The sequence below is a fragment of the Schistocerca serialis genome, chromosome 1 (assembly GCF_023864345.2).
Source record: "Schistocerca serialis cubense isolate TAMUIC-IGC-003099 chromosome 1, iqSchSeri2.2, whole genome shotgun sequence".
NCBI classification, from domain to species: domain Eukaryota; kingdom Metazoa; phylum Arthropoda; class Insecta; order Orthoptera; family Acrididae; genus Schistocerca; species Schistocerca serialis.
The window spans coordinates 1030001590-1030024749 of record NC_064638.1 but is presented as its reverse complement, the minus strand read 5'-3'; the positions used below and the strand labels follow the sequence as shown (position 1 = coordinate 1030024749).

General features: G+C 42.8%; 1 protein-coding gene across 1 annotated transcript in view; it reads left to right on the top strand.

Moving 5' to 3' along the window:
• The window catches only part of LOC126413971 (uncharacterized), a 260800-nt gene that overhangs the window by 115755 nt on the left and 121885 nt on the right, over positions 1–23160 (top strand). The window contains exon 2 of the mRNA XM_050083309.1: positions 21332–21493. Coding sequence (XP_049939266.1) covers positions 21349–21493 — 145 coding nt within the window. The 5' untranslated portion in view covers positions 21332–21348. The remainder of the gene's footprint in view (positions 1–21331; positions 21494–23160) is intronic.

The window sequence follows — 23160 nt, the reverse complement described above, 5'->3', positions numbered from 1 at the left end:
GAATAAAGCGAAACGTGTCTGGTCTTAATAAGACTTTCATTACAGATGCAAAACGCGGTAATTAACCTATACAACTTGAAAATTCACTACGTTCTCCGGTCTGCTGCTCACATAAAAAAGTTAAATAATCACTAACTTTGTTCATATGAAATTGCTATATTCTTGTAGTTACATCTGTTGCTACGGTTCCTTAGATCTTGCTAACCGATCTTGACAGACTTGCAAAAAACACTTAAAACATAATCTCAATCAGAAACAAGGTGGCTGTCAAAACAAAGCTTTTTTCGATTTAAATATCGATTTATCGATCCTAGTGTAATATGTCACTTGCAGTGTCCTCTGCACACTTTCCTCATCCATTTCTGATGCTGGTAGACGAAATTCACTGAAGAGCCAAAGAAACTGGTACACCTGCCTAACATCCTGTAGGGTATCCGCAAGCACGCACAAGTGCCGCACAACGAAGTGTCATGGACTCGACTAATGTCTGAAGTAGTGCTGGAGGGAACTGACACTGTCAATCCCGCCGTGCTGTCCATAAATCCGTGAGAGTACGAGGAGGGAGAAATCTCTTCTGAACAGCACGTTGCAAGGCATCCCAGATATGCCCAATAATATTCATGCCTGGGGAAATTGGTCGCCAGCGGAGGTGTTTAAACTCAGAAGAGTGTTCCTGGAGCCATTCTGTAGCACTTCTTGACGCGTGGTATGTTGCATTGTCCTGCTGGAATTGCCCAAGTCCGTTGAAATGCACAATGGATATGAATGGATGCAGATGATCAGAAGGATTCTTACGTACGTGTTACCCCTCAGGGTCGTATCTGGACGTATCAGGGGTCCCATATCACTCCAACTGCACGCGCCCCACACCGAAACAGACCATCCACCAGATTGAACAGTCCCCTGCTGATAGACAGAGTCCATGGATTCATGAGGTTGTCTACATACCCGTACACGTCCATCCGCTCGATACCATTTGAAACGAGACTAGTCCGACCAGGCAAAGTGTTTCCTGTCATGTCATGTCGGCGTTGACGGGTCCGGGCGAGGCGTATAGCTTTGTGTCGTGCAGTGATCAAGAGTACACGAGTGGGCTCTCGGCTCCGAAAGCCCATTTTGATGATGTTTCGTTGAATGGTTCGCACTCTGACACGTATTATAGCCCAGCATTGAAATCGTTCAATGTAACAGAAGTGCAACCCTCCCGCAAATTGCTCCAATACAAACACTGAAGAGCAATTTGTAGAAGGGATGCACTTCTCTCTCAGCACTCTGAAAGATTCTCTTCAGTCGTCGTTGGTCCCGTTCTTGCAGGGTCTTCTTCCGGCCGCAGCTATCTTGTAAATTTGATGTTTTAACGTATTCCTGAAATTCACGGCATACTCGTGAAATGGTGCTACGTAAAATCGCCACTTCATCGCTACCTCGGAGATGCTATGTCCCATCGCTCCTGCGCCGGCTACAACACCACGTTCGAACTCACTTAAATCTTGATAATCTGCCATTGTAGCAACAGTAAACAACCAAACAACTGCTTCAGACATTTGTTGTCTTATATAGGCGTTGCCGACCGCAGCGCCGTATTCTGCCTGCTTACAAATCTCTGTATTTGAATATGCATTGTAAGTAGGCTGTTTAGGTTTTTTTATTGGTAACGCCACCTCTGTATGAAAATCACTGGCTGTGCTGTGTGCAGTCTGTGGCTAGTTTGCATTGTTGTCTGCCATTGTAGTGTTGGGCAGCGGCAGCTGGATGTGAACAGCGCGTAGCGTTGCGCAGTTGGAGGTGAGCCGCCAGCAGTGGTGGATGTGGGGAGAGAGATGGCGGAGTTTTGAAATTTGTCATGAACTGCTATATTTATATATGATGATATCAAGGTAAATACATTGTTTGTTCTCTATTAATATCTTTCATTTGCTAACTATCCCTATCAGTAGTTAGTGCCTTCCATAGTTTGAATCTTTTATTTAGCTGGCAGTAGTGGCGCTCGCTGTATTGCAGTAGCTTGAGCAGCGAAGATTTTTGTGAGGTAAGTGATTTGTGAAAGGTATAGTTTAATGTTAGTCAGGGCCATTCTTTTGTAGGGAATTTTGAAAGTCAGATTGCGTTGCGCTAACAAAATATTGTGTGTCAGTTTAAGCACAGTCATGTATAATTGTTCAAAGGGGAAGTTTCAGCATGCCTATACTAGTATCTTTGACGCTTCATTGTATATCACGACTGGCCACCCGCCCCAGCTTCGAAAGGGCAGCAGCACTACGTATCTACGACCGAGCCACTTGTCTGGCGTAGCAGTAATAAATTATATATACAAATATTCTTTGTGAATCCGTATATCTACTAATGAAAACCACATCAAAATCCTTACAGTAGTCTCCCAATATAGACAGAAAAACGCGGCGGATGCTTCAGTTTACAGTATGTATTGCTACTCTATAAGTTGGACGCTACTTTGGAGGCTTGTGTGTCCCTAACGCATCCTGGTGATGCATCTGGGGAAAGATGACCTACAGTTTAACATGGAATCCGAATCACGTGTCGTTACTGGCGAATCCTCACGTCATAGAGAGGTCAACACTTGGTTATAAACGGCAGACTGACAAATTCATGCAGTGACTGGGATTAAATTCTTCTACTTTGCGGTCTCCAAGGACGCACTGTACTACTAGACCACGATACCCGACCTAGATTCTGGTACGCTACTCTCTGGAGTGGCAGCGGCTGTTTACTGCTTTTCCCTCAAGGCACCGCCGTCGCTGTTGTTAACCAGTTCGCAGCCCCCATCACTGCCGCTAGATGTCACTCCAAACGCCAATTAAATATGGAACTACACACTCATCATTACTTAGCAATAATAAATTACACACATCAAAAGAAGTATTGCATCACCCCGGTTCCCAGAACTCCTGAAGATAGTCGTTGACTGTGGATATTGTATCACAGACACAGTCCCTTTGACTGTTCAGAGATGTCACTAAACCCGCCCAAAGATGTAAACAACCATGCATGAGCAGTGCCTATTAGACGGAGGGAGTCCGATAGCCGATCAGTTCCAGTCATTCCATCAGGAAGGAGATACATGGTTCGTGTTGTCTGTAGTTCAACCATGTCTAGACGGTCAATACCGCGGTTCGATCGCGTCCGCATTGTTACTTTGTGCCAGGAAGGGCTCTTAACAAGGAAAGTGTCCAGGCATCTCGGAGTGAACCAAAGCGATGTTGTTCGAACATGGAGGATATACAGAGGGAGACAGGAACTGTCGATGACATGCCTCGCTCAGGCTGCCCAAGGGCTACTACTGCAGTGGGTGACTGCTACCTACGGATTATGGTTCGGAGGAACCCTAACAGCAACGCCACCATGTTGAATAATGCTTTTCGTGCAGCCACAGGTCGTCGTGTTACGACTCAAACTGTGCACAATAGGCTGTATGATGCGCAACTTCACTCCCGACGTCCATGGCGAGGTCCACCTTTGCAATCACGACTCCATGCAGCGCGGTACAGATGGGCCCAGCAACATGTCGAATGGACCGCTCAGGATTGGCATCACTTTCTCTTCACCGATCACTGTCGCATGTGCCTTCAACCAGACAATCGTCGGAGACTTGTTTGGAGGCAACCCGGTCAGACTGAACGCCTTAGACACACTGTCCAGCGAGTGCATCAAGGTGGAGGTTCTCTGCGGTTTTCAGGTGGCATTGTGTGCGGCCGACGTACGCCGCTGGTAGTCATGGAAGGCGCCGTAACGGCAGCATATTGGCAAGGCATTCGTCTTCATGGACTACAATTCACGCCTCCATCGTGCACATCTTGTAATGACTTCCTTCAAGATAACGACATCGCTCGATTAGATTGGTCAGCATGTTCATGTTGCTGTAATAAACGTTTGGATAGATGTTGAATATATAATTTTTAATATATAGATATATATTCATGTTCAGGAAAAAGCAGAACTTCTTGAACGGCTAGAGACAGGACGTGTATATACATAGGACATGTACATTAATTTGTTCTGCGGAAATGATTAGCATTTAAGCAATGTCGGCCCTTTGGTTCAAGGCCAACATGACCATCGCGGCGCAATACCTCCTACCGGTAAAATGTGGCTGCTGCCCTCATTTTTGCTATAAACCGAAGGTAGTTGATCAGTATGACTCGAATGCAGGATGCCTCGTACATGTATGTGCGAACAGTACCGTCAACTCAGTGAGTTTTGGAAGAGGGCGACTTTTGGCATAAGAGAGTGTGATGAATCCATCAAGGAAACTGCTGTTCGTGTGGGACGAAGTGTTTTGGCAGTGCAACGGACGTGTGTTGAATGGTTCACAGAAGGCCGTAGAACACGATGAGTTCGGTCATGTTTCGGCTCTGGTGCAACAATGGACATTGTAACACATCGTACACTATCCTGGGTGACAGTCCGTCGCCAGTTATTACGGCATGAGTTACGTGGGCGTCGTCCACTTCTCCGCCTACCTTTGACAAATGTGCAGAAATACTGTAGACGGTAATGGTCTGTGGAACGACATCACAGGGGACGGGAATGGTACCAGGCAGTGTTTTCGGACGAATCCAGGTTCTGCTTGTTTGAAAATGATGGCTTCATTTTGGTTCGCCGCAGAAAGGGGTGGCAGGGGAGGGGGGGGGGGGGGCACAAGAGATACGGCGTCAACTCAAGGCCTTATAGTAGGGGGTGCTATTGGGTACAATCGCAAATCACAGTTGATGCGTGTCCAGGGCACTGTAACCTGTGACCTACGTGAATGACATCTTGCGACCCCTAGCCATACCCCATACGCTTTCAGTACAATACTACAGAAGGCATTTTTCGGCAAACCGATGCAAGGACACACATTGCTGCATGAACACATGTCTTCTTGGTATCGCCCGACAGATCACCAGACTTGTCGCCAATTGAAAATGTGTGGGATAAGGTGAAATGACGCCAACCACCACATATGCACTTTGGAACCATGTAAATGCAGCATGGATGGCTATACCACAGGACGCCAATCAAGCCTTATACGCTTTGATGCCATCACGCATGGAACAAGTTATCAGCGCCCAAGGAAGAGCATGTGCCTACTAGGTAGCTGAAATGCTAATCATTTTTTACAGAACATAGTAATGTACAAGCCCCTTGAATATGAATTTTCTATCTCTAGTCGATCAAGGTATTCTGTTTTTTTTTCTGAACACAAATGTATGTATATAAAACATACAATAGCGAAACCCTGTTAACAAACAGGTAAGTTGTGTTTATGACTTATTGGTTTAAGATTAGAATACTACTACAGAATCTCAGTTCGTAGTAACAATACACAAGGCTCGGGTCAGAGAGAGGAGGGAGGGGGGGGGGGGGAACAGGAGGTGGACAGAGGGATGAGATGAAATGGACATAGAAAACGGGAGAGAAGTGATGGAGAGAGAGGGGAGAAGGAGAATATGGACAGAGAAAGGGAGGAGGAGCAGGTGGACTATGGAGATGGAGAGGGGGGGAAAGTTAGGAAAAGATGGACAGAGAGAGAGGGGGGGGGGGGACGGAGGTGACGGGCAGGGAGAGAAGGGGGGAAGGACGAGGGGGAGATGGAGAGAGTCAGCGGAGAGAAGGAGATTAGGACGTATATCCATTTCCCTTACATTTTAGAAACATGTACTTTCTCTTTTCTTTCTTTGCCATTTAAGCAGACTTAGTCACAGCAAAACGCAGCTAGTTAATAATATTTGTAGATAAATATGACAGTGACAATTGGATTTCAATAAGAACAGTATTAAAATTATTGTAAAGAATTATAAATGTACTGCTACTGGAACAGAGATTCAAAAATATTCTTTACCATTACGTATTTTCTATGAAAACCGTATTGACCTGAGTTTGGTGAAGAAATAGTAGTTCTTGAAAGCTGTTATTTCGTTTATCATCTAGATTTTCCACTTTTGCTCATGAATGAATATTTCCATTTCCTTCAATGTTCCCATTTTCCAACTCTTCTCTAAAGTGTGCAGTACTTTAAATCTTGCTATAGTCTATGAACAACAGAAATTCAAGCGTTTAACTGTATGTTCACCTTTCGCTTCGCATCCAGAAATCAAATTGCTGCACGTTATTCCATTTATCAGTGGGCTGCGCCAATTTGTTTTTGTTTCTTTGGCGGAGGGGTGCGTTATAATGGCGCGTGGATATCAGTGTTTACCAGATCTGTAGCTGCAAACATAGAAGAAATTAATTACGTAACTTTATCCTATTGAGATTGTAATTATAAATTTATGACTAACAAGCACTTGGTAACGAAGCACCTGGAACAACTGGTCCCTTACATCAAATTTATCAGAAAGTTTACTATTGCCTCGAGTGCTGAAAGACATGCCTAGCACGCGTTATGGAACGTTATAAGAACTACAAGCGTCAAGTTATCATTAATGATACTGACTGCAGTGAACTGAAGGGACCTTACCCGCGCTTGCACCATCCGCCATTGTAATAACTGACATTGCTTGTTAGGTGACATTTTGAACGTTGAGAATGTATTTTCTTGTTCACGATCAAGAGACCAGTGATCTTCTGCCACATCTCCGCCTTTTTCTAATTAAGGTTTTATTTCTATATGAATTATTCTAGAATAGCGGGAATTATAGCCTTGCTGTTTGGTCTATATAAAATTACAAATTCGTTCAGTTGCTACAAAACATCGATTTTCTGTCCCGGATGTTGTGAGCGATAAAGACAAACGCTTCATCGGGACTTTATTGAATAACGGTGCTTCCTGCGGCACACTAGTCGCTGAACATCAACAAGACACTTCGTAGCTATGTAACGCGAAAACATTCAAATCCTCATATTGATCGACAGAAACATATTTCACGTAGACCGGCAGAAACATATTTCTTTAGTCCTCTCATTCACCGTTTCTGTCTCCAACTGGATGCATTTGAGTTACTGTCACTTTGCACTCTGTCGGTCAGTATTCTCCACAAGTAAAAGAACTATGGTAAATATATATACCTCTGGAGACGACCCTCCCCTCCATTAATGCTTAAAACAAATGTTGTAGCTTGAGAAATGTCTTTAATTATTGTTTAAATGAACTGCAGGATTTTAGCCGTGGCAACTGTAGTGTATTGTATCCAAAATGAGAAAGAAAAAAATGGCTCTGAGCACTATGGGACTTAGCAGCTGAGGTTATCAGTCCCCTAGAACTTAGAACTACTTAAACCTAACTAACCTAAGGACATAACACACATCCATGCCCGAGGCAGGATTCGAACCTGCGACCGTAGCGAAATGAGAAAGAAGATCGCACAACAAAAAATTTATTACTCATGTGTTTCTTGTGGCTCCCCAACAAAGACGTGGCTCGCTGAAAGAAAAATTTGTGTTTAGGTAGTACACTTCAGATTTTGGTTTTCAGATAACAACACCGCGTGGTTGAATGACAGTCATCTGTTGATTTATTGCCTTCATTTCGCATATAGTAGTTTTCATGCGTTCACATTGTCTTTTTCATTGTAGTCAGCCAAATAAAAAATTTTACTTTCTCTTAAAAAAAGGTGAACTAAGTAAAACAGTAGATCTATGTGTCATTATAAAAAAATGGTTGAAATGGCTCTAAGCACTATGGGACTTAACAGCTGTGGTCATCAGTCGCCTAGAACTTAGGACTACTTAAACCTAACTAACCTAAGGACATCACACACATCCATGCCCGAGGCAGGATTCAAACCTGCGACCGTAGCAGTCGCGTGGTTCCGGATTGCGCGCCTAGAACCGCGAGATGTGTCATTATACTCGTAATTTTCATCCTACAGAATCTTTTGAATTAACTTCCAAGCGCGACATCATAAAACTGCAACTGTTCAACATGGTAGTATGTGCCAACAACTAATCGAACTTCCTGCCAACGTACGACTTCCAATTACCAACCAAGAAGCAAAAAGATTAAATATGTATCAAAGAAATCCTTTTACATAACAAATGAGTTACTTATCGATATAATTCTGCTTGAAGTTATTTTAAAAGTTTAAAACTAACAACTGTAATGTTGACGACTTCAAATTAAATTTAATAAGCAAATATCGAAATAAATCCTATACATGAAGAAATTATAAAATTTTTAAAAAATGTTAATATTCATGTTAAATGCATCTTTTTAATAAATATTTTGCATACAAGTGTACAAGACTGTTTTGTTGTGCCGGCCGGGATGGCCGAGCGGTTCTAGGCGCTACAGTCTGGAACTGCACGACCGCTACGGTCGCACGTTCGAATCCTGCCTCGGGCATGGATGTGTGTGATGCCCTTAGGTTAGTCAGGTTTAAGTAGTTCTAAGTTCTAGAGGACTGATGACCTCAGAAGTTAAGTCCCATAGTTCTCAGAGCCATTTGAACCGTTTTTTTATTGTACAAAACAATATATTTATGTCAATAAAGCTATACGAAATGTGAAATTACAATTTTGATCTTATCTGTTTCGCACAGAGAATACATGAAGTGTATCGAGTAGTCCATTTCCTTAACTGTATCGACACGCTCTACACATGGCGAAAGGTTAACTTTTGATCAGTTCTGTTGCCATCCCCATCTACAACTACACGCTAAAAACACGGGAACATACACTGCACACGCTGCTTTACAGTATACCACATTCTTCGTATTCCTTCACGAATGGAGTGCGGGACGAATGACACTGTCTGCGCCTCTCTCTTCCTTCTAGAGTGCTAAGCAGAAGCAGAATCCATCCCGAATACCGTTTCTCGTAGGGATGCTGGTCAACTCGCCTCAGCTGTGCCCCACTTCATCTTTACCCACAAGTCAAACTCAACTACAGCATTGGTGTTACACTTCTCTGTATGTGCCCGACGTAGCTACAAGTTTAATGTGAAAACAATTATAGACACTCGAACTCTATTCCAGTACAAGTCGTGCTAACAGCAGTTTCCCAGTATGCTAACAATGAAAGCCTGTTTTTTGACAAGGCGTAACCGAACAGATCATTCCATTTCTTGGCTCGAGGTCTGGGACACTTTACCCCAAAGTACAACAAAAGCCACTGCATTAGATTTTTATAATGCACGGCAAGTCTTGTTTCTGCTCATTAAAATTTCAAAACGATTTATTTTGGAGTAACGTTCTACAATATCAACCGACTCGTTTGGTTAATGATGCTACAATTTCCTTATTCCTCACTTACAGTTGTTGTTGTTGTTGTAGTAGTCTACAGGGTGGTCCATTGATCGTGACAGGGCCAAATATCTCACGAAATAAGCGTCAAACGAAGGAACTACAAAGAACGAAACTTGTATAGCTTGTAGGAAGAAACCAGATGGCGCTATGGTTGAGCCGGTAGATGGCGCTGTCATACGTCAAATGGATATCAACTGCGTTTTTTTTAAAAATAGGAGCCCCATTTTCATTACATATTCGCGTAGTACGTAAAGAAATATGAATGTTTTAGTTGGACCAAATATCAGACGAAATAAGCATCAAACGAAAAAACTACAAAGAACGAAACTCGTCTAGCTTGAAGGGGGAAACCAGATGGCGCTATGGTTGGCCCGCTAGATGGCGCTCCCATAGGTCAAACTGAGCTGCGTTTTTTAAAATAGGAACCACCATTCTTTATTACATAATCATGTAGTACGTAAGAAATATGAATGTTTTAGTTGGACCACTTTTTTCGCTTTGTAATAGATGGCGCTGTAATAGTCACAAACATATGGCTCACAATTTTAGACGAACAGTTGGTAACAGGTAGGTTTTTTAAATTAAAATACAGGACGTAGGTACGTTTGAACATTTCATTTCGGTTGTTCCAATGTGATACATGTGCCTTTGTGAACTTATCATTTCTGAGAACGCATGCTGTTACAGCGTGATTACCTGTAAATACCACATTAATGCAATAAATGCTCTAAATGGTGTCCGTCAACCTCAAAGCATTTGGCAATACGTGTAACGACATTCCTCTCAATAGCGAGTAGTTCGCCTTCCCTAATGTTCGCACATGCATTGACAATGCGCTGACGCATGTTATCAGGCGAAGTTGGTGGATAACAATAGTAAATATCCTTCAACTTTCCCCACAGAAATAAATCCGAGGACGTCAGATCAGGTGAACGTGCAGACCATGGTACGATGCTTCGACGACCAATCCACCTGTCATGAAATATGCTATTCAATACCGCTTCAACCCTACGCGAGCTATGTGCCGGACATCCAACATGTTGGAAGTACATCGCCATTCTGTCATGCAGTGAAACATCTTGTAGTAACATCGGTAGAACATAACGTAGGAAATCAGCATACATTGCAACATTGAGATTGCCATCGATAAAATGGGGGCCAATTATCCTTCCTCCCATAATGCCGCACCATACATTAATCCGCCAAGGTCGCTGATGTTCCACTTGTCGCAGCCATCGTGGATTTTCCGTTGCCCAATAGTGCATATTATGCCGGTTTACGTTACCGCTGTTGGTGAATGTCGCTTCGTTGCTAAATAGAATGCGTGCAAAAAAATCTGTCGTCGTCCCGTAATTTCTCTTGTGCCCAGTGGCATAACAGTACACCACGTTCAAAGTCGTCGCCATGCAATTCCTGGTGCATAGAAATATAGTACGGGTGCAATCGATGTTGATGTAGCATTCTCAACACCGACCTTTTGGGATTCCCGATTCTCGCGCAATTTGTCTGCTACTGATGTGCGGATTAGCCGCGACAGCAGCTAAAACACCTACTTGGGCATCATCATTTGTTGTAGGTCGTGGTTGGCGTTTCACATGTGGCAGAACACTTCCTGTTTACTTAAATAACGTAACTATCCGGCGAACGGTCCGGACACTTGGATGATGTCGTCCAGGATACCGAGCAGCATACATAGCACACGCCCGTTGGGCATTTTGATCACAATAGACATACATCAACACGATATCGACCTTTTCCGCAATTGGTAAACGGTCCATATTAACACGGGTAATGTATCACGAAACAAATACCGTCCGCACTGGCGGAATGTTACGTGATACTACGTACTTATACGTTTGTGACTATTACAGCGCCATCTATTACAAAGCGAAAAAAGTGGTCCAACTAAAACATTCATATTTCTTACGTACTACATGAATATGTAATAAAAAATGGTGGTTCCTATTTTAAAAAACGCAGCTCAGTTTGACCTATGGCAGCGCCATCTAGCGGGCCAGCCATAGCGCCATCTGGTTTCCGCTTTCAAGCTAGACGAGTTTCGTTCTTTGTAGTTTTTTCGTTTGATGCTTATTTCGTCTGATATTTGGTCCAGTCACTATCAATGGACCACCCCGTATAATCTTTCGTGCAACCGCCCCAACCTAGTCATACTGTGCGAATATCTTTATCTCTGCGTAACTAATGCAACCTACCTTTATTTCAGAATGAAGTTTTCACTCTGCAGCGGAGTGTGCGCTGATATGAAACTTCCTGGCAGATTAAAACTGTGTGCAAGACCGAGACTCGAACTCGGGACCTTTGCCTTTCGCGGGCAAGTGCTCTACCAACTGAGCTACCCAAGCACGACTCACGTCCCGTCCTCACAGCTTTACTTCTACCAGTACCTCGTCTCCTACCTTCCAAACTTTACAGAAGCTCTCCTGCGAACCTTGCAGAACTAGCTCTCCTGAGAGACAAGATACTGCGAAGACATTGCTTTGCCACAGCCTGGGGTATGTTTCCAGAATAAGGTTTTCACTCTGCAGCGGAGTGTGCGCTGATATGAAATTTACTGGCAGATTAAAACTGTGTGCCGGACCGAGACTCCTTTCTTTCAGGAGTGCTACGTAGTTCTGCAAGGTTCGCAGGAGAGCTTATGTATAGTTTGGAAGGTACGAGACGAGGTACTGGCAGAAGTAAAGCTGTGAGGATGGGCCGTGAGTCGTGCTTGGGTAGCCCAGTTGGTGTGCGCTGATATGAAATTTACTGGCAGATTAAAACTGTGTGCCGGACCGAGACTCCTTTCTTTCAGGAGTGCTACGTAGTTCTGCAAGGTTCGCAGGAGAGCTTATGTATAGTTTGGAAGGTACGAGACGAGGTACTGGCAGAAGTAAAGCTGTGAGGATGGGCCGTGAGTCGTGCTTGGGTAGCCCAGTTGGTAGAGCACTTGCCTGCGAAAGGCAAAGGGCCCGAGTTCGAGTCTCGGTCCGGCACACAGTATTAATCTGCCAGGAAGTTTTACCTTTATTTCAGTCTACTGACTGTATCCAAGCCTTAGGTTTTTCAATTTTTAGGCGTCAAACTGCCTTCCATTACCTAGTAAACTATTGCCTAATGTCCTTAGGATGTGTCCCATCTTTTAAAGACGTTGTGGCCGAAAGCTCTTTGCTTCCAGACTCTATTCTAGTTACGCAGTCTACCCATTTTATTTTCAGCATTCTTATTTAATACTCATCCCACAAGCTTCTATTCTTTTCTTATGTTTACCCATGGTTGTAATTTCCTACTTTTCTGAAATTTCTTCAGTTTTAGTCTGCATTTCGTAACTATGGTCGTAGTCCACATCAGTTCTTGGAAACGTTTTGGAGTTCAAATTTTCTGAATGTCTTATTATTATTATTATTACTATTATTATTATGTACAATATTCCTTCTGGTGTCTCCAGTCCCTTCCATCATGGCAAACTTCTTTCATCATTCTTGAGTCACGTGTTTGTGTTATTTCTTTACTTACTGATTCCTCCGATAATGTTCTTTGCACATGTTCTTCATTTTACTGCTTTTACCTCCGGTGCAAATAATTATTGAGACCACTAAAAGGAGATGATTTTTGGACTGCATTTTTGTTTTCAGTTGGGAGTGAAACGTTACATTATCGGCGCGCCATTACTATAACAGATGCGTAACACAATGTAGTCACAATAAAGCCCTATGACTTCTCTAATTGCGAGTTTGCGTGCTTGTAAGAAAATTCCGTGTTAATAAATCAGTTGGGAGCTACTTCGACATCGGGGTTAACTGCGCGAAACGTTATTCCTGTCGACACGCAATCGATACAGCGTACTCGCTGAGGCCTCAAATAACACGGAAAGTTTGCTAACACCGCTCACGCTTTCCGTAACACTTAGAAACTTTTCACCGAAAATTAAACACTGTCTACAAAAGAACTAGTTAACTTCCATGTTTACCCAAAGCCTTCAAGAAATTTTGTAATTTGTGGATATCAACTCAAACATTCTAGCCATCCGTAAATGCCTAGCGCGAGATTGTTGAAGTATAAGTAACCAGTAAACCCCCGATTCTTCGAAGAATCGAACTTCCATGGATAAAACAGATTTAAACGTCTGACTGCATTACAAGTGAGTTACTGTGTTAAATATTTGACTTTAACCATGTAAGCGAGGAAAAGTTTAGGAAAAGTTTGAAGTTATGCGTAAAGTTTGTTGGAAGTTGCTAAATGCTCTCATTATGAAACATTGGATGAATATAGTCTGGGTAATTTGCGCTCCATTTTAAGCAAAAGATATTTTTTCACGTGTATCAATATTTGTGACGTCATATCTCCTTTATTGCAAGTCGTACAGTGATATAATACTGCAACCACATTCCGTGGTATATCTGGATACTGTATGCAAACTGTTATGAATAGACTGAGTAGTAAAGTAGTAATAAATTAGAACGTAACGCCTGATGTAGTTTCGCCGTATGAACAATGAAACTGTACTAAGCGATAATTTTTTTTCTTTCATAATTTTGTGGGTGTGTCAGCGAGAAGTAGTTTCGTATTGATTAAACTCAGTTGGTGCTGGCGTGTTTGTTGCCGTTGGAAGTAGTTTATCTTGTAGTGAAATATGTGAAATATATTATACTCAGCAACCGGAATCAAAAGTTGGTCCCTTTTACCGCCTCCCGACCAGACATATAGTTGCTGAAAGGTACAAGTAAAATTTCAGTTTCGTTTTGAATATGTACTACGACTCATGAATAAAATGTTCTCGGTTTTCAAACCGCGTCAATTCGAATAAAATCCTGGAGCTTTCGATGACCTTCTCCGCCATCGTCGTCAGGAGTTCACTGGCTGCCGGGGCTACATACACATGCTACGACTCATACAATTATAGTCGGTGATTAATTGAATCAACCCTCGATATTTACGCTAAAATACGTGCTTAAACCTAATGTTAGGCACAAAACGTATTGAAAAATTATTCTAAACGTTTTATCCGAAAGCTATCGCACTGGACATCTCAACAACAAACAATCCTGAACAAATAGAGAGAGTCACGATGGACACAGAAATTAGAGACCTCCAATAAACCCGCAGTTCTTGAAAGAATCGAACTCTCATGTATAAAACATCTTCAGACTTCTGATTATTTGACAAATGATTAGTGTGTCAAATATTTGACGTTAAACACGTAGGGGAACTTACGGTAGAGGGAGGTACCCAATGATCAGCAGTCATTTTGAAGTGCAAGAAAATTATAACACATCGTTATATTGGTTCAGACCTCTTTATTATAATATTAAATTTCAAAACATTACACTTTATCGGTATGCAGTTTCCTAAATTAGCATTTTAATTGAAGAATTTGTGAAATCGTGGGGCAATATGGGGAATAATATTTTACATACAAAAATTAGTTATAAATGTCATATCTGCCCCCAATGAATCACGGACCTAGGTGTCGGTGGGGTGGCTTGCGTGTCTGAGCATTGCAGGTAGCCGTACCGCAGGTGCAGCCATAACTGAGGGGTACCTGTTGAGAAGCCAGACAAACGTGTGGTTCCTGAAGATGGGCAGCCATCTTTTCAGTAGTTGCAGGGAAAACAGTCTGGATGATTGACTGATATGGCCTTGTGTCATCACCCACATGACAATCAAAGGGGTCATGCTACGAAAAGAAATGGCACCCCAGACCATCACTCTTAGTGAAATGATAATGAAATCAATATCTTAAGCTGTCGACAGGCGTTGATATACGCCAACAGTTGAAAATGTGTGCCCCGACCGGGACTCGAATCCGGGGTCTCCTGCGTACATGGCAGATGCTCTAACCACCTGAGCCACCTAGGGCACAGAGGATAGTGCGGCTGTAGGGATTTATTCCTTGCACGCACGCTCCCCGTGAGACTCACATTCCCAACTTAATGTCCATACACTACATTCGTAGTGCCCCTGCCTATTAAACTCATTACTCGCGGCAGACAATCTTACCGAGTACCGTAAGAGTTTGGCCAATGCGTGTGCATCCGAACAGAAAAAGGAGGTCAATGGCCGGTTAGTATCTGACCTCCTTCTTCTGTGCGGATGCACACGCATTGCCTAAACTCTTACGGGATTCCGTAATATTGTCTGGCGCGAGTAATGAGTCTAGTAGGCAGGGGCACTACGAATGTAGTGTGTGGACATTAAGTTGGGAATGTGGGTCTCACGAGGAGCGTGCAAGGAATAAATCCCTGCAGTCGCCCCATCCTCTGTGCCCTCGGTGGCTCAAATGGATAGAGCGTCTGCCATGTAAGCAGGAGATCCCGGTTTCGAGTCCCGATCGGGACACACGTTTTCAACTATCCCCGTTGATGTATATCAACACCTGTGGACAGCTTAAGGTATTGATTTAATTATAATTTCATTCTAGAGAGCTGCATGGTCACCGATGGTATCTGTTCTTTCGCACTATCCTCTGTGCCCTTTGCGGCTCAGATGGATAGAGCGTCTGCCATGTCAGGTCGGTGTCCCACCGTCGCCCCTAGGCATCTCCAGACACTTCTTCGCTGGTCATCAAGGTTCAATTCAAAGCTGGACAATTCTACTCCAGTCAATGAGACTTGAGGCCGAAAACCCTTCCAGAGACGCCCCGGACAGTGGTGGGATACGAAGCTGGCTGTTGCCCGCCATAAGGCTTGACAACAAGCAGTGATGGTCAGCGATGCCATTTCTTTACGTAGCAGGACCCCTTTGGTTGTCATCTGCGGCACCCTTGCAGCACAGCGGTAAGTCGACGATATTATATCCCCCGTTTTGTTGCCCTTCGTGGAAAGGCATCCTGAGCTTACATTTCTGCAAGATAATGCCCGCCCGCACACGAAGAGAGTTTCTGCTGCTCGTCTTCGTGCTTACCAAACCCTGCTGTGGCCAATAATATCGCCGGATCTCCCGCCAATTTAGAACGTGCAAAGCATTAAGGGTAGGGCCGCGCGGGACTAGCCGAGCGGTCTGAGGCGCTGCAGTCGTGGACTGTGTTGCTGGTCCCCGCGGAGGTTCGAGTCCTCCCTCAGGCATGGGTGTGTGTGTTTGTCCTTAGGATAATTTAGGTAAGTGTGTAAGCTTAGCAGTTAAGTCCCGTAAGATTTCACACAAATTTGGAAAAAAATTAAGGGTAGGGCACTCCAGCGTCGCGGGATTTTAATCATCTAATGCGCCAGTTGGACAGGATTTGGCACGATATCCCTCAGGAGGACATCCAACAACTCTATCAGTCAATGACATGCCGAATAACTGCTTGCATAAGGGCCAGAGGTTCACCAGCGTGCCGGCCTGGGTGGCCGAGCGGTTCTAGGCGCTACAGTCTGAAACCGCGCGACCGTTACGGTCGCAGGTTCGAATCCTGCCTCGAGCATGGATGTGTGTGATGTCCTTAGGTTAGTTAGGTTTAAGTAGTTCTAAGTTCTTGGGGACTGATGACCTTAGAAGTTAAGTCCCATAGTGCTCAGAGCCATTTGAACCATATTCACTAGCGTGTTATTTACTTGCTCAATTTGTGAAACTCTTTCTCTCGAAGAAATCATCCAGTTTTTCTGAAACTGTAACCATTTGCTTATCTGTACACGTATATAATATCTACTATATCGTTATCCCATTTGGATAGTTGATGGCCTAACTTATCTGTACACGTATATAATATCTACTACATTGTTATCCCATTTGGATAGTTGATGGCCTAACTTACTACGGTTACATAACATACGCGCATACATCAAACTAGCATACAACAAACTATAGCAGTAAGAAATTAGTAAATATACTATAAAAATTATGTAGCACCTTTACGTTTCGAAGGAGTGTGTATTAATTGTATCTTAATATGAATAACTAACTATGTCAGTACACATGCAGCCAACTGCCACGTATAGAATAGAAAAGGCGGACTCTGCGTAATATTTAGCAGAATATTTTGCCCTGAAAGCAGGACTAGCTGTTTTAAATAGAAATAGCCAGGTATTTTCATTCGTTTATTAATAATCAGTTACAATCAGGTTTTGCGATGTCGACGTTAAATGTGTTTAAACTAAAAATAAAATCAGAAAACAGCCTTATAGTTTGGAAATTACGGTAGTAACTGAGTGTCCCGTATTCTTAATTACTGTCGCCTTCCTAAGAAGCCTAAGTAAATTAAAAAAGTTCGTCTTAAACAAAATAAATAATTATCTGTTCCTCTGGGACGGCATACGAAAAGATATTCGTTAACTTTAGGCATTTGAATTAGACTTATCGAAAAATAAGAGTAATCTTTAGTTAAGTATTACTGTTTCTCATCTGAACCCAATTTATCAAGCACGTTATTTATCTTGGAAATAATTTCAAGGAACTGCTGACAGTACATTTTTAAATTACATAACAATAACATCATCTTTGTGATCGTGTCAGTTTCCACTTTAAAGGGTTGCTTTGTCCATTGGGCGTTCATGAAAGAGATCATCCGGTCTAAGGCCCTGCAGTCATGGACTGTGCGGCTGGTCCCGGCGGAGGTTCGAGTCCTCCCTCGGGCATGGGTGTGTGTATTTGTCCTTAGGATAATTTAGGTTAAGTAGTGTGTAAGCTTAGGGACTGATGACCTTAGCAGTTAAGTCCCATAAGATTTCACACACATTTGAACATTTTTGAAAGAGAACATCCTTAGAATGTTGGTGTGATGGCCTGGAAGTGCAAAGTAATATTCTACCAATGTCAACAACTCCGAACGAAATTCTTCATTATCCCCTTCCGTGTTACACCACGCGTAGTAGTATGGCCCAAGAGAGGTGGGTTGTCATCGGCTGATCGGCACATTCTGTTACATCTCGCCGCGCGGGATTAGCCGAGCGGTCTAGGGCGCTGCATTCATGGACTGTGCGGCTGGTCCCGGCCGAGGTTCGAGTCCCCCCTCAGGCATGGGTGTGTGTGTTTGTCCTTACAATAATTTAGGGTAAGTAGTGTGTAAGCTTAGGGACTGACGACCTTAGCAGTTAAGGCCCATAAGATTTCACACACATTTGAACATTTTTAATTTTTGTTACATCTCGCTCGCTCTGCGCATAGCGTAGTTTTGACATTGTGTATTAAACTCGTTCGTCCTACGAAGAAAAACATTGGACGCAGACATGAGAATACTATTGGTTAGAGTATCACTGTGGTAATATCCTTATCCCTCCTTAGAATTACTTCCCGCGATTAAGCCATTAGCTTGGAACGGGCCTTTGTTCTGCGGTCTCTGTTTCATTGCTAAGGAGCCTAACAACATCCAGACGGACAGGACTTTTATATACTCGTACGTATGTGATCAGACACGACCGTAAAAAGCGGAACATTTCCGGCTGAAGCTGAACATCTGGCAGTCGACGGGCGCACACGCAGCCCTTCACTGTTAAGACTCAAGTCCGCTACAAAGGGTCACGTGATCGCTTGGTAGCAGGTCCACGTCATACGCAGCGCTCCAAAACGACCAGTTAGTTAGTTACGTGTTCCATTGATCAATAGCACGCAAAACCGTTATGATGTGGAACGTTTCAAATGCACAAGAAATGCGCACAGGAACAAGGGTTTTTTTTTTTTACATTATAGAGTTATACCTAAATATTTCTGTTATCTATCCCATTCCCTTAAATGGCACAAAATGCATATGTTACATCTCCAGATTTATTTACTCATATTCAAGAATTCATCTATGCTATAGAAGGAGTTGTCAAGGAGGTATGATTTCAATTTGTTTTTGAAACTATTACTGCTGTCCGTCAGATATTTTATTTCATCTCGTAATTTATCAAAAAGTTTTATAGCAGCATATTTTACCCCTCTCTGTGCCAAAGATAGGTTAAGTAAAGTATAGTGTAGGTCTTTCTTTTTTCTGGTATTGTAATCATGAATGTCGCTGTTGATTTTAAACTGGTCCATGTTGTTGAGAAATAATTTCATTACTGAGTAAATGTACTATGAAGCAGTTACAAGAAGTCCTAATATTTTAAACAGATGCCTACAAGATGTGCGACTATGAACCCCACACATTATTCTAACTACTTTCGTTTGAGCAGTGAATACCTTTTGCCTAAGTGTTTACTTGCCCCAGAATATTATTCCGTATGACATCAGAGAGTGGAAGTATGCGAAGTATGTTAACTTACTAATTTCTACATCCTCAAAATTGGCAATTATTCTGATTGTAAAAGTTACTGAACCTAGTCGCTTTGTTGTTGTTGTTGTTGGGGTCTTCAGTCCTGAGACTGGTTTGATGCAGCTCTCCATGCTACTCTATCCTGTGCAAGCTTCTTCATCTCCCAGTACCTACTGTAACCTACATCTTTCCGAATCTGCTTAGTGTATTCATCTCTTGGTCCCCCCCTACGATTTTTACCCCCCACGCTGCCCTCCAGTACTAAATTGGTGATCCCTTGATGCCTCAGAACATGTCCTACCAACCGATCCCTTCTTCTAGTCAAGTTGTGCCACAAACTTCTCTTCTCCCCAATCCTATTCAATACTTCCTCATTAGTTATGTGATCTACCCATCTAATCTTCAGCATTCTTCTGTAGCACCACATTTCGAAAGCTTCTATTCTCTTCTTCGCCAAACTATTTACCGTCCATGTTTCGCTTCCATACATGGCTACACTCCATACAAATACTTTCAGAAATGTCTTCCTGACACTTAAATCTATACTCGATGTTAACAAATTTCTCTTCTTCAGAAACGCTTTCCTTGCCATTGCCAGTCTACATTTTATATCCACTCTGCTTCGACCATCATCAGTTATTTTGCTCCCCAAATAGCAAAACTCCTTTACTACTTTAAGTGCCTCATTTCCTAATCTAATACCCTCCACATCACCCAACTTAATTCGACTACATTCCATTATCCTCGTTTTGCTTTTGTTGATGTTCATCTTATATCCTCCCTTCAAGACACCATCCATTCCGTTCAATTGCTCTTCCAAGTCCTTTGCTGTCTCTGACAGAATTACAATGTCATCGGCGAACCTCAAAGTCGCTTTAGGAGATCCAAAATATGAATTTTACAATTAAGATTCTCGTTTATATGTACACCCAAAAACTTAGTATGCTCTACCCTGGCTACTGACTTCTTTTGATGTGTTATGTTTATTGAAGGAATTATACGTTTTGCAGCAGAAAATTGGATGTACTGTGTTTTTTCAAAGTTCAGAGCAAGCCCATTCCCAGGAAACCAATTAATAACTTTTCCAAAGACATTATTTGTATTATTTTCTATCGGACTTTCTTTTACTGGATTAATAATTATGCTTGTATCATCAGCAAGTAGTGTCAGTTTAGCATCTTGTTTCACATAAAAAGGGAGGTCATTCACATATATCAAGAACATGAGGGGACCCATGATCGAAACTTGTGGAACACCTGTTCTGTAGATATGACTTAAACCACTCATATTCTGTTCCATTTATACCATATAACTGTAATTTCTCTAACATAATGTCATGGTTGATACAATCAAATGCTTTGGATAAGTCACAGAATATGCCTATTGGTGACATTTTACTATTTAAATCTCTGTTATGTGGACAGTGACATTTTATATTGCTGTCTCAGTGGAGCAGCATTTCTGAAATCCGAACTGTGATTTACTAAGTATTCCATTACTGTTGAGATGGCTAACCACTCTTGAGTAGCTACATTACTTTCTCAAAGATTTTTGAAAATGCTGTAAGCAAGGATACTGGCCGGTAATTATTGACATCTGTGGTTTCCCTCTTTTTGTAGAGAGGCCTGACAATGGCATATTTTAACATGTATGGAAGAATACCCTGAGTCAGTGATGCATTACATATCTGACTAAAAACATCAGCTGTAATTGCTCCACATTGTTTTAGTAACTTGTCAGAGATGTCATCTACTCCAACAGAACATATATTTTTCAAATATTTAATGATTGTCCTTATTTCACAAGACGTTGTTAGATGAAACTTAATCTGGCTAGAAATTTTCAAAACTGACTCTTCCATGTACTGCCTGGCTTTTTCTTTTGAACTAAAGTGTGCTCATTTAAGAGAGTGGCTGATATTTTATGTGGCGCGCTCAGGTTCACACTCACATTAGTCCAGCGTCGCACCACAGCTGTGACAGGGTTGTCACGTGTTTTGCAGGTGAACGGGGAGCGGCGATGAGCGTCAACTCGAGCGCGGCGGGCCGGCGCTCGACGAGCGTCAGCGCCAGCGACAAGCGCGCCAGCTTCCAGAGCCACGAGGCGCGAGACAGCTTCAAGAGCCTGCACACCAGCCTCGAGGACGGCTCCAGCTCGGGGCACGGTGAGCCCGCCTGAGACCACCACGTTATCGCTAATCTACACTTTTATAGACGTCTAGGTTATTGAATGCGTATACAGTATCTGATCAAAAGTATCCAGACACCCCTATACAGGGTGGCCCATTGATAGTGACCGGGCCAAATATCTCACGAAATAAGCATCAAACGAAAAAATTATAAAGAACGAAACTCGTCTAGCTTGAAGGGGGAAACCAGATGACGCTATGGTTGGCCCGCTAGATGGCGCTGCCACAGGTCAAACGGATATCAACTGACATTTTTTAAATAGGAACCCCCATTTTTTATTACATATTCGTGTAGTACGTAAAGAAACATGAATGTTTTAGTTGGACCACTTTTTTCGCTTTGTGATAGATGGCGCTGTAATAGTCACAAACGTGTAAGTACGTGGTATCACGTAACATTCTGCCAGAGCGGACGGTATATGCTTCGTGATACATTACCCGTGTTAAAATGGACCGTTTACCAATTGCGGAAAAGGTCGATATCGTGATGATGTATGGCTATTGTGATCAATGCTGCTCGGTATCCTGGACGACATCATCCAAGTGTCCGGACCGTTCGCCGGATAGTTACGTTATTTAAGGGAACAGGAAGTGTTCAGCCACATGTGAAACGTCAACCACGACCTGCTACAAATGATGATGCGCAAGTAGGTGTTTTAGCTGCTGTCGCGGCTACTCCGCACATCAGTAGCAGACAAATTCCGCGAGAATCGGGAGTCTCAAAAACGTCGGCGTTGAGAATGCTACATCAACATCGATTGCATCCGTACCATATTCGTATGCACCAGGAATTGCATGGCGACGACTTTGAACGTTGTGTACAGTTCTGCCACTGGGCATAAGAGAAATTAGGGGAGGATGACAGATTCTTTGCACGCGTTCTATTTATCGACGAAGCGTCATTCACCAACAGCGGTAACGTAAACCGGCATAATATGCACTATTGGGCAACGGAAAATCCACGATGTCTGCGACAAGTAGAACATCAGCGACCTTGGCGGGTTAATGTATGGTGCGGCATTATGGTAGGAGGGATAATTGGGCCCCGTTTTATCGATGGTAATCTAAATAATGCAATGTATGGTGATTTCGTACTTAATGCTCTATCGATGTTTCTACAAGATCTTTCATTGCATGACAGAATGGCGATGTACTTCCAACATGATGGACGTCCGGCACATAGCTCGCGTGCGTTTGAAGCGGTATTGAATAGCATATTTCATGACAGGTGGATTGGTCGTCGAAGCATCATACCATGGCCCGCACGTTCACTGGATCTGACGTCCCCGGATTTCTTTCTGTGGGGAAAGTTGAGGGATATTTGCTATCGTGATCCACTGACAACGCCTGACAAGATGCATCAGCGCATTGTCAATGCTTGTGCGAACATTACGGAAGGCGAACTACTCGCTGTTGAGAGGAATGTCGGTTCACGTATTGCCAAATGCATTGAGGTTCACGGATATCATTTTGAGCATTTATTGCATTAATGTGGTATTCACAGGTAATCACGCTGTAACAGCATGCGTTCTCAGAAATGATAAGTTCACAAAGGTACATGTATCACATTGGAATAACCGAAATAAAATGTTCAAATGTACCTACGTTCTGTATTTTAATTTAAAAAACCTATCTGTTACCAA